Genomic DNA, 12,156 nt, shown 5'->3' with positions numbered 1-12,156 from the left:
TAGGCAAGGGGGAAAAATGAGATTACACTTACCGGTAATTGGTTTTCTTTGAGCCTATGACAGCACCCGGCTAATTCCCTTCCCAACAAATAAAAAAATGTATATCTTAGTTCTCGGAAAAGCACTGGAGGTGGAGAGGGTGGTCCCTCTTTTAAAGAGGTTTCTGGTTCCTGTCCTGAGGAGTAGAAGGTGGTCTCTCCATGCTGTCATAGGCTCAAAGGAAACCAATTACCGGTAAGTGTAATCTCACTTGTGTAATCTGCTGGGTGGTTAATGTGTGCGTACATGTTCTGCAGGAAGGCGGTCGTCCAGCACGTCATCCAATCGTATCAGCGTCTGCCCGGGAACAACCTGGTGCGCAGCTTCCGTGTTACATACAAGAGGCATGTGCTGAGCATGGACGACCTGGGGACGCTGTACGGTCAGAACTGGCTCAACGACCAGGTAAGTACAGGACGCTGGAGTACTGTAGAGGTGTGTGTCGGGTCAGTAGAGGATGCAGGTGCGGTGGAGAGGTGTGTCGGGGTCAGTAGAGGATGCAGGTGCGGTGGAGAGGTGTGTGTCGGGGTCAGTAGAGGATGCAGGTGCGGTGGAGAGGTGTGTCGGGTCAGGAGAGGATGCAGGTGCGGTGGAAAGGTGTGTGTCGGGGTCAGTAGAGGACGCTGGAGTACTGTAGAGGTGTGTGTCGGGGTCAGTAGAGGACGCTGGAGTACTGTAGAGGTGTGTGTCGGGGTCAGTAGAGGATGCAGGTGCGGTGGAAAGGTGTGTGTCGGGGTCAGTAGAGGATGCAGGTGCGGTGGAAAGGTGTGTGTCGGGGTCAGTAGAGGATGCAGGTGCGGTGGAAAGGTGTGTGTCGGGTCAGTAGAGGATGCAGGTGCGGTGGAAAGGTGTGTGTCAGGGTCAGGAGAGGACGCAGGAGTACTGTAGAGGTGTGTGTCGGGGTCAGGAGAGGATGCAGGTGCGGTGGAGAGGTGTGTGTCGGGTCAGTAGAGGATGCAGGTGCGGTAGTGACGTCTTCTCTTTGCAGGTGATGAACATGTATGGAGACTTGGTAATGGACGCAGTGCCAGAGAAGGTGAGTCGTTTCCTGCGCGGTGCGGTGGCTTCCGTTTACGTCCTCCCCCCGCCCCCCTCAGTTGTAGTAGTTGTTTGCCTGCTGTGTACAGTGCCCCCAATAATGCTGTCTGGTGGTCCCTGCTTGTGCCCTGCCCTCCAGTAACCCCATAGCTCCCCACCAGGTGAGTACTGTCCCCATCGGGCCCCTGGGGTCCCTCCTGGGTCAGATCTACTGCCTCTCTACCTGTTTCTTACCCCTCCTCGCTCTTGGGCTGCACCCACTGATGACAGGACACTATAGGCATCTAGAGAATGAAGTGCGCTGCCCGGGGGAGGGGGAGCGCTCAGCATGCAGGGATGATGGGAGTCTGCCGCCCGGCGCCGTCTCATCCGTTACTTCTTCTTCCAGGTTCACTTCTTCAACAGCTTTTTTTATGACAAACTAAGAACAAAAGGATATGACGGAGTTAAGAGGTGGACAAAAAACGTGAGTACTGCACCCCCACCAGCGTGGTGCCCATGTCACATGTAGAGCTGGGGGTCACGTATGAAGCCTGTCGCGTTCTTACATGCAGATGACACGGACAGGTAATGAGTATCGCCAGCTTCCCAGTGGTTGGACCCGGTGACCCTGCTTTATCTATAGTCTTCAGCTCCCATCCTTGTGAGGAAGACGTAGGGTCAGAGAGTGGGGACGCGGCTGCCCCTTCAGACTACAGGGGGTCGTCTGTTACACCTGCGCTGGAGCTGTGTGCCGGAAACGGTCTTCATATGTGATCGCCGACGTAGTCCGCCATGCAGCAGGTGTCACCGGTCATTACGACTACTCCCTGCTGTGGTGATGGCGATCTGTCACCAAGTCCTCTGTATATTTGGGACTAGTACCCGGGACTTGGGAGTCTCCAGAGTGAGGCGTGCGCGTCAATCGGGTATTGATGGCATGATTTCGGATCCTTTATGGCGGCGTATAGAGGCGTCGTTATGGAAAGTATCTGGACCTAACTATGTTAGAGCCGGAGAAGCAGAGCTGATGAGTGTTTAGTAGACCCCCAGATTACATCGGGCATCAGTATCCGATCGGCGAGAGTATAACACCCAGCATCCCTGCCGATCAGCAGTTTGAAGAGGCTGTGATGCTCAGTGCGCGCTGCGGTCTTTTCCTAGTCCAGTGACTTCACATTCATGGGTCACACGGCCTAGTGAGTGGGACTGAGCTGCAATACCAAGCACAGCCACTATGTACTGGGTGGCGCTGTTCTTGGTAAGCTGCGAGGAGGCTGTAGCGCTTGCCAGAAAACAGCGGAACGGCAGGAGTGCCGCGTGTTTGACCCCCGCTGATCTGATACTGATGACCCCATCCTGAGGATCTAAATCTCGGGAATACTCCTTTAATCCCCAAAGACGCTGGGAAGTGACCGACTATTTCACAGCTGGCGTGAGCTTGTAAGATCTGAGAATCTGCAGAGATCCCAGAGGTGGGAGGTAAATGACGGCAACGTCTCTGATTCAGTGTCCCCCACCAGTATGGATGGACGTTCTCTTACATTACAGCAGGATGATGATGATGGCACCACCACCTCGCTGCCTGACCGATTCTATCATAAAGAGTTGAAGCCAAGTTACTGAGGGGAACGTGGATTACCCGGGGCGGACCCTTAACGTAGGACATGGCCAGCTAGAAGCATACAGATTAACCTCTCGTTGGCGTACAGTCCAGGGCCCAGGACATGGAGTAGACAAAGACTTCTAGGAGCAACGAGGGCGTGGCCATTACACTTGGAGCCTCTGCAAATGCTGCACCCTCTGCACTTTCAGAGAACAGAGCCTCTAGGTGTAATGACGACGCCCCCATTGCTCCTAAAGGCTCATTTGCATTCAGTAAGGGCGCATTCACACGACCGTAGACAAGAATAAGACATGCTCTCTATTTGTGGGGCAGTGGAAGGGATCTACATGGTGTGCTGTCCGCATCTTTTGTGGCCCCATTGAAATGGGTTTGTGTAAATATCATTTTTCTCGCCATGGGGCCAATGCAGACGCCTTCAGCCGCTAGGACGCACATGCAACACGTCCGCCTGTGTCCTAGGTACAAATCTGCTGACAGAGGCCCTTTAAAATCTCTGCTTTACCTGCAATTTGTGCGTCAGTCGGCTGCCAGGGGTGGGTGGCGTTTAGTCTGAATTTGACGGAAATGGTGTGTATGCAGGCAGCATTTCTAGGATACTCTGCCTGTAGTGTCCACCATCTTGGCTGAGGTTCTGGTTTCCTCCCACCCTCCATATGCTACTAGAAATTAGATGGTGAGCCTGCAGCTACCTGCCCTCCAGGCAGCCATGTTTCTGTGGTCCCAGATCTCCTTACTGCGTGAACTTGGTTGCTTGTCTTCTGACCCCATGTCTCCTCCTTGTTTCCAGGTTGATATATTCAGTAAGCAGCTGCTGTTGGTTCCCATACACCTGGAGGTTCACTGGTCTCTGGTCTGTGTGGACGTCACTAAGCGGACCATTACTTATTTCGATTCCCAGCGCACCCTGAACAGGCGCTGCCCCAAGGTATGTCTTGTATACAGCAGTGTTTCGTGGTCATGGGGGTATCCAGGCCAGGTGTGTAACGTCATATATTCTTTCTCATAATGATTTCTTACTGCTAATCCATTAGGTCAGTGGTAGTCCCAAAGGTCCATTCACACAGGCTTATGATTGCACAAACCATTGCACTTCGTTTGTTGTAAACCTGCGCAGTGATCTGCCGAGAACTGACCTTGTTCTTCAGGGCGTCTTTTATGATCGGTCCCATACAGTGCTGTGAATGGAGCTAAACACACTCCATTCATTATATTGTCGATCTGCGTTTCACATTCAGGGGTCATCATCTTGCTGGGCGATAAATCGCCTTCCAAGTGTCTGTTCTTGCAGTAGCAGGCTTGTCTTCTAGCCATCCACTTTACAATCTGCCTGCACGTGGCACCCAGGACCTGCTGCAGAGAAGCCTCCATATAACGTCCTTCTGACACTGCATCGGTAGAATTAGCAGACTTTCCAGTTTGATTGCCCATGCTAGGAAGTATTTTTTCTTTGGCACCATTGAAGTTGGCAGGATGCTCCTCCTCAGCAGCTGGCAGCATTGTGAGCTTACAGGTATTTCCATTTCATCACCATGACGGCCACACAGGAGGTTGACCCATGACCTCTGTAGGGGCAGGAACAGAGAAGAGGTTAAATTGCCCCCTCCCTCCTCCGTTCCCCAGTGTTCCTGTCCCTACTGAGGCCAGGGGCAGAGAAGAGTCTCCCTGCGTGTCAGGGAGATGAAGAGGAAACTATCCTTGCGAGAGCTCCCCAGCCCGCCGGCGGCCGAGTGCTTATGCTGGGCTGGGGGGTATCGGGAGGACTCGTTCCGGTTCATCTGGAGCCTGCTCCCGGGCCGCATAATTCCTCCTCTCCCCCCGGTGGGGCAGGCATGCGCGCACGCCGACGTCTATTATTGATGACGTCGCTTCCGGGTCCCGGTCATGTGACCAACCCGGAAGTCTTCATGGACAGGATGGAGCGGTATATGAAGCTGGCAAGCCAAGGCAGACGCTGATCTGAGGTCTGAGTAAGTACCAGTTATTCCACTGGCACCCCCAGCATGTCGGGTCCTGAGCTGCAGGTTTCTTCTGAGCCTGATGCCCCCTTACCGCCTCCCGTAAGTTCCCCTGGTGGGATCCCTATTACCTAAATTGCTTAACTTGCTTGGTAATTCTCATGTCTTCCCTGACTGCTCTCCTCCTCTTTTATTCTTTCATATCCCAAGGTTAAGGAGGCACAGAAAAAGATTAAAAAGCCTTCCCGCTGTTTATCTTGCTCAAAAAAATTACCTGAAGGATATGCAAAAAAGTTGCGCAAAGACTGCATTTCGGATGTAATCCGCCAAGAACAGCCCTCTTATGGAAAGCATCTGATTGGTGGTTCAGGAGGAGCTGAGAGCCGCCAGGTCCGGGGTACCTGATCCCTAACCTCCAGCTAAACGGACGAGGATAAGAGATTTCTCTTCTTCGGATTCGGACATGGAGGATGAGGCCTCAGGACGCCTCCCTTTCCGAAGGAGAAATTTCGGAAGGTGATAGGAAATTCTATTTTTCTGCTATGGAGATGCACGACCTATTAAAAGCGGTTCGTGCCACCATGGGGATTGAGAAGCCCCCTAAAACTCATTCCATCCAGGACGAAATGTTCGGAGGGCTAAGAGTAAAAAGGGCAATGTTATTTCCCATAAATGAGAACATCAGAGACATGGTGTTGGAATATTGGTCCGAACCGGAGAAAAGATTGGGAATATCCAAAGAATTCAAAAACCGTTTAGTCTTTGATCCATCTCAGTCTAAACTGTTTGATGAAACCCCAAAAATAGACGTCCAGGTGACTAAAGTAAATAAGAAGACTGCTTTGCCATTTGAAGACGCTGCTCAGCTTAAAGACACCATGGAACGCAAAGCGGACGCCCTTCTAAGAAAATCATGGGAGGCATCCATGTACGGGCTCAAAACGAAGATAGCTGCCACGTCTGTGGCCAGATCCATGTTCCTGTGGTTGAACGAATTGGAGAATCACTTAAGGAACAGAACTTCTAGGGAAGAAATCCTTCAGTCTTTACCGTTACTGAAATCTGCTACAGGGTTTTTAGCTGACGCCTCGGCCGAATCCATTAGATTCAGCACCGGGGATGCGAGTTTATCTAATGCTGCTCGTAGAGCGCTATGGATGAAGTCCTGGTCTGGGGACAAAGCCTCCAAGATGAAGCTCTGTTCTATCCCCTTCTCAGGGGAATACGTGTTTGGCCCTGTCTTAGACAAAATCCTAGAGAAGGCCACGGATAAAAAGGGCTTCCCAGAAGATAGGCCCTATAGAAGGAACCAGTCCTTTCGTCCTTACGCCAGCCAGAACAGGTCCTATAAGGGCAAATCAGGCCGCTGGGCCTACCCTAAAGGGGGTAAAGGTAGGGGATTCCTTTTTAAACCCCAGACTAAGTCTGACGATAAGCAATGACGCCATTGTTTAGGGAAGACTGAGGGATTTCCTCGGCCCCTGTGAAAAAATAACAAAAAATCCCTGGGCTCTGGAAATCATTCGGTCAGGATACAAAATAGAGTTCACTTCCATCCCCTCAATTCGTCATCACAAATGTAGATTCCAGACGAAACATTCTTTCAGGTATCCAAGAACTAGTGGAAAAAGGAGTGGTTGTTCCAGTCCCAGTTTCCCAATTAAAACAGGGATACTATTCAACTTTATTTCTAGTAAGAAAGAAGGATCGTTTCGCACGATAATAAACCTGAAGCACTTGAACAAATTTGTCCTATACAGGAGATTCAAGATGGAATCCCTGAAGTCGGTAATCCCCCTGATAAATATGGGAGCAGTTATGTGTTCGGTCGATTTAAGGGACGCATATTATCATATCCCAACCATCAAAAATTCCTGCGATTCGCAGTTCAGGACTTACACAACCGGATCCTTCACTTCCAGTTCACAGCCCTCCCATTCGGGATCTCATCCGCTCCGAGACTCTTTACAAAACTGGTAATAGAAATGGTGGCACCTGAGAGACAAGAGGGACTCAACATAGTACTATACCTGGACGACTTTTTGATTATAGGCGATTCAAGATCTCTCCTTCTACCTCACTTAGAAAGATTTTTGTCCCGTCTAGCGGAGCTGGGCTGGATAGTGAACAGGTCAAAGTCTGTCCTGCATCCCTCCATGAGCATGACCTTCCTAGGTGTAACCCTGGATTCACAAAAACAAAACCTTTCTCCCTCAGGTCAAGATCCAGGCTCTCAAACAGAAGGTAAAAAGATTCCAACTGAAGAGTATGTTCTATAAGAGGCGATGAGCCTCTTGGGCCTTCTAACTTCCTGCATCCCCTCAGTAGAATGGGCTCAAGCACATTACCGTGTCATGCAGAGCTGGATTCGGTGGAACAAAAAATTTGGATATTTAGACCCCAGGTTGCGGATCCCAAGCTCCGTGAAAATATCCCTATCCTGGTGGACAGTGGATAAAAACTTGTCCAGGGGAGTCCCATGGAGCAGAACCCCATCTGTCACAATCCTCACTGACGCCAGCAACTCGGGTTGGGGGGAAAAGGTCGAGGACCGATACTACCAGGGCTCCTGGGGGAAAGAAATGTCCAATCAATCTTCCAATTTCAGGGAACTGTACGCTGTCTGGAAAAGCCTGAATGCAGCCAGGGAGCTTCTAGAGAACCGCCACGTAAAGGTCCTATCGGACAACATGACAACTGTCTCATACCTCAGACACCAGGGAGGTACACGCTCAAAGAGACTCCAGAGCATTGCGGAAGAAATATTCTCCTGGGCAGAGAAAGAAGTGAGGTCCATCTCGGCAGTCCACTTGAAAGGCTCTCTGAACCAGGAAGCAGACTTCCTCAGCAGATGGAAAATAGACCACTCAGAGTGGTCATTGAAACAAGAAGTGTTCGAGGCGATAACCAGGAGATGGGGCCTCCCTACGATAGACCTATTCGCTTCAAAAGAAAATGCAAAAATAAGAACATTCTGCTCGCTGAACCCAAGAGACCACCCCTGGAGAATCAATGCTCTATCACTGACTTGGAATTGGGGCTTGGCATATGCCTTCCCCCCCCTCTCCCCCCTGATCCCGAGAATAATTCAGAAAATCATGGAGGGGAGGACGACTGTCATACTGATCAAACCTTTCTGGCCAAAAAGGAGCTGGTTCCCCCTACTCCGGAAACTAGCAATAGAGGAACCCTGGAAGTTACCACCCATCCGGGACCTTCTTCACCAAGGCCCCATCCTTCACCTTCACCCAGAGTTCTTCAAGCTCACAGCCTGGATCCTGAGGTCGCCATACTGAAACACCAAGGTCTTTCTGACAGAGTCATTTCTACAATGAAATACTGTCGGAAAAAAGTGACATCAGCAATATACCTTAAAATATGGAAAAGGTTAGGTTCCCTGAGGTTTGGTTCTTTTTCCCCAGACCATGAGCCAAACATTCAGAAAATCCGGGACTTCCTACAGAACAGCCTGGAGATGGGGCTTACTCCCTCTACATTGAAGGTGCAAATCTCTGCACTTAGTACCTTCTTTGACGTCAGTCTAGCTGATCATAGGTGGATTAAGCGGTTTATCAGAGCAGCAATCAGGCTGAGGCCCTCCCTAAGATCCCGTACTCCTACCTGGGACCTAAACCTAGTCCTTAACGCACTTATGCATCCTCGCTTTGAACCCCTGGAAGACTGCACAATAAAAATACTCTTTAGACTGCATTTCTCATAGCCATTACGTCTGCCAGACGGCTGGGAGAGATACAAGCACTCTCCATAAGAGAACCTTATCTCACCATCTCAGACGACAAAATCATCTTTAAAACTAGATGCGGGATTTATGCCCAAGGTAGTCTCCAACTACCACAGAAGTCAGGAAATCATCCTCCCATCCTTTTGCGACAAACCAAGAAACCAGAAGGAGTGCGACTTCCATACTTTTGACGTCAGACGCACTGTACTGAGATACCTGGAAGCCACAAAAGACTTTAGAAAATCTGACAGTCTTCTTATCCAGTTTGCAGGAAAGAATAGGGGCTCGAAGGTCTCTAAGTCATCCATTGCCCGATGGATTAAAGATACCATCTTTCTCTCCTACAAGCTTCAGAACCTGGATCCACCCATGAATGTTCGGGCCCATTCTACTAGAGCAGTCTCCACCACCTTTGCAGAAAGAGCGGGAGCTTCGCTAGATGACATTTGCAGGGTGGCTACCTGGTCTAGCATACACACTTTCATCAGACATTACCGCTTAGACTTATCCAGGTCTTCTGACCTTTTACAATGGACGCAAGGTCCTTCAAGCGGTTGCCCCCCCCCCCCCCCCCCCTAAAATGTATAATTTTATAATTCTCCTGTGTGGCCGTCATGGTGATGAAATGGAAAACCGGAATTAGACTTACCGGTAATTTTGTTTCCATGAAATCACCATGACGGCCCGTATTTCCCTCTTTCTTTTTGGTATGAAGTAATACCGTGTGTCTCCCCTTCGGGGTATGATGTAATACCTTTGAATATATTTCTACTTATGATTCTGGCACTCAGTAATCTTTGAAACACTGGGGAACGGAGGTGGGAGGGGGCAATTTAACCTCTTCTCTGTTCCTGCACCTACAGAGGTCATGGGTCAACCTCCTGTGGGGCCTTCATGGTGATTTCATGGAAACAAAATTACCGGTAAGTCTAATTCCGTTATTATATTTTACTGAAAGTTTTGAGCACTGACGTGGTCTATAAAGCCCCCTGGCTAGCTTCAGAATTACACTTGAAATCCGTTCCAGGGACACAGGTTTAAGGGCCTTATTCTTCCACATGCTACAACTATTCAAACCATAGGCTCAGAGCTGATCGTTAAAGGGGTTGTCTGCTCCTTCCCATCTTCAGGATATCAGATCAGCAGGGGTCCGTCAGCCTGCACCCACCCTGGTCAGCTGCAGCAATAAGTGCTGGAACTACCCGGCTCTGTCCATTATGTATAGGACAGAAGTGGTTACTGCGGCCCTGCTCCGACTGAAGAGAATGGACCTCCAGCAGTCACAAAGGAAGCAGCCGAGATCTTCTCCTTCCTTGGCCAGATAGTCATGCGATCTCTGCAGGACCCATCCCAAGAATAGGTTGCAAACAACGTTAGTCAGGAACACATGGACCCCAAAGATGGCCTTTGCCCCAGTGTATTCACCAATCTCTGTCAGCATTGGGGTGTACGCCATACATTGTCCCTGTGGCATCTTGACCCAAGATACCACCATTTGTCACCAGGGCACATTAACTCATTCCAGAAGAGGCATTGGTGGTGAATGAAGCTAAGCAAGAGATACGAGAATCATCAGTGATTATAATGGCTGCTAATGGTCTGTGCTTGATGCCATCTCTCTTGGGTACAGCTGGTGGGAGCGCTCACCTGGTTCCCTGCTCTGCCTCCACAGACCCATGCGCAGCAGCATTCCTCTGCACTTCCCAGTGGACAGCACTGCTCGCCCTCCTCTCGCAGGCTGAGACTTGCTTCTCTCCGGCTCTGCCTCTCACTACCCATAAGGCGTGTGCACTCTCCAGCTTTTAAAGGGCCAGTGTGAATACACCAGCCCACAATTAGCCACCCTTGGGTATTTATGGCACCTTCCCTTGTGGGAGGGTGCATGAGCAGTAGGCCCAGGTGGCTGCTTTCTGGGAGGGCCTGTCAGGGCACATCACCCTGGGATCACCTGCATAGATTTCATTAGGGAGTATGTTTGAGAGAAGTTCCAGAAGCACCTGCTTCCTTCCTCCTCGACTCCTGCTCATGAGCCCACGCAGCTGAACAGTCAAGCTGTCCTGAGGAGGTTCATCAGCAAAGACCATTTGTGCTTATACTGCTGCGACGAGGGTCCTCGAGACGAGAAATGGCAGTGATTAAGGCCGGTAGGAGAGATGACCCTGTCCCTAATGATAGTCATGCAGTAATGCCTGGTTTACTGAACAGGCCTTCCTGGATTCCAGGTCAGCGTGTAAATTCCTGCATTGGGCGTTGGTGACCCAGCACTGCATGCCAACTGTCCACTCTTGCTGGGATTGCCATGGCTCAACCTTCATGCTGCTGTGATCAACTTGTATAACGAGCAGGTTCTACATAGGAGCCCAGAATGTCATTCATGGTGTCTGACTGTTTTGCACCCAGGTTCCTCAGAGTTTGCATGGTTTGTCTCCAACCTATGCCAGCTATGCTGACGTGTTTGAAAGAAAAGACGCTCGGGACCCTGCCACCTCATTGGCCATATGATTGCCTGAACCCACCCCACCTTATGGTCGTGAATCTCCGGCCTTGTCAGACTATATAAAAGAATAGACTAATGTGCTATGAAGAAGATCATTATGAAGAATAATTAGCCTCTGTCATTGATTTCCGAGCTCTTCAACAGGATTCACTAATTGGATCTGCTAGAGGCCCATAATTTTAGTCCACATTTGTGAGGAAGACGAGTGGAAGATCGCTGTTAACACTTGTGACAGACATTGAGTGCTACATCATGCCCCTTGGTCTCTACAACGCGCCCACTGTCTTTCGGGAGATCAGCAAGAATGTATGTGTGTGATCTTGACAACATCTTGATTTACACACGTGACCTGACTACACACCAGAGACATGTTCGCACCATCCTCCAGCATCTACAGGAGAACAGGGTGTATGCAATATTTAAAACATGATATTATTATTTTTTTTTTTTTTTTAAAGAACCTTCCTACCCTTCCTGGGTTATAGAATTTCTGATGAACCCAGAAAAGCTGACGGCAGTTGTGGACAAGCCTCATCCTATGGGTCTGACAGCCATACAGTGGTTCCCCTGAGCTTTGCCAACTACTACTGTCAATTCATTGCTCAGTTTTCAACTCCCGCCACCACTATATCTGTTCTTGGAAGAGGGTGAAGGCAGGGGATGGACACGACATGTTAAGACTGCGCTTCTGTCTTTCAAGCAGGCCTTCTCCTCCGCTTTGTTTCTGCACTTCCCAGATGTCTCAAAACAATTGTTTCTGGGAGAGGATGTGTCCTCAGTGGGAGCCATAGCTGCCCTTGCCCAGAAAGGTTCTTCTGGTAAGATGGTCACCTGCATTTCTTATTTTTTTTGCAAAGTCCTTCCTGCTTCTGGATGGCGTCTGTCTTCATTTGCACAACCCGTAAGAACCTAATTTATCGTCAGTTGGCTCAGTGTCTCAATCCTTCTAAGCTTGGTAGTTGCTGTTTTTTTGCCAGATTTTATTTTGTCTTTCACTACCATTCTGCCAAGAAAAATACCAAGGCAGATGCCCTCTCTCATTCCTTCAACTCTGCTGATCGTGTAGAGGGGCCCCAGCATACTATTTACCCTGCCCAAATTGCCTCAATGAGGACTATCTTGGGAAGACATTATGTTCCTGTAGCCAAGAGACAGATCCTTGCCCAGGAGCATAAATCTAGATTGACCGGACATCCTGGTTACCTTAAGACGTAAGACCTCATTTTCAGATACTATTGGTGGACTTCTTTTTCCTAGGACAGCCAAGACTTTGTTGCCT

General features: G+C 49.7%; 1 protein-coding gene across 1 annotated transcript in view; it reads left to right on the top strand.

Moving 5' to 3' along the window:
* Nucleotides 1-12,156, top strand: part of SENP3 (SUMO specific peptidase 3) — a 35,371-nt gene that overhangs the window by 18,703 nt on the left and 4,512 nt on the right. The window contains exons 5-8 of the mRNA XM_040415366.1: nt 297-444; nt 1,028-1,075; nt 1,466-1,543; nt 3,471-3,608. Of these exons, the coding sequence (XP_040271300.1) occupies nt 297-444; nt 1,028-1,075; nt 1,466-1,543; nt 3,471-3,608 (412 nt within the window). The remainder of the gene's footprint in view (nt 1-296; nt 445-1,027; nt 1,076-1,465; nt 1,544-3,470; nt 3,609-12,156) is intronic.

This window comes from Bufo bufo, chromosome 1 (assembly GCF_905171765.1).
Source record: "Bufo bufo chromosome 1, aBufBuf1.1, whole genome shotgun sequence".
Classification (NCBI taxonomy): domain Eukaryota; kingdom Metazoa; phylum Chordata; class Amphibia; order Anura; family Bufonidae; genus Bufo; species Bufo bufo.
Note: the sequence above shows the minus strand (reverse complement) of the source record. Positions and strands in the feature narration are given on the sequence as shown.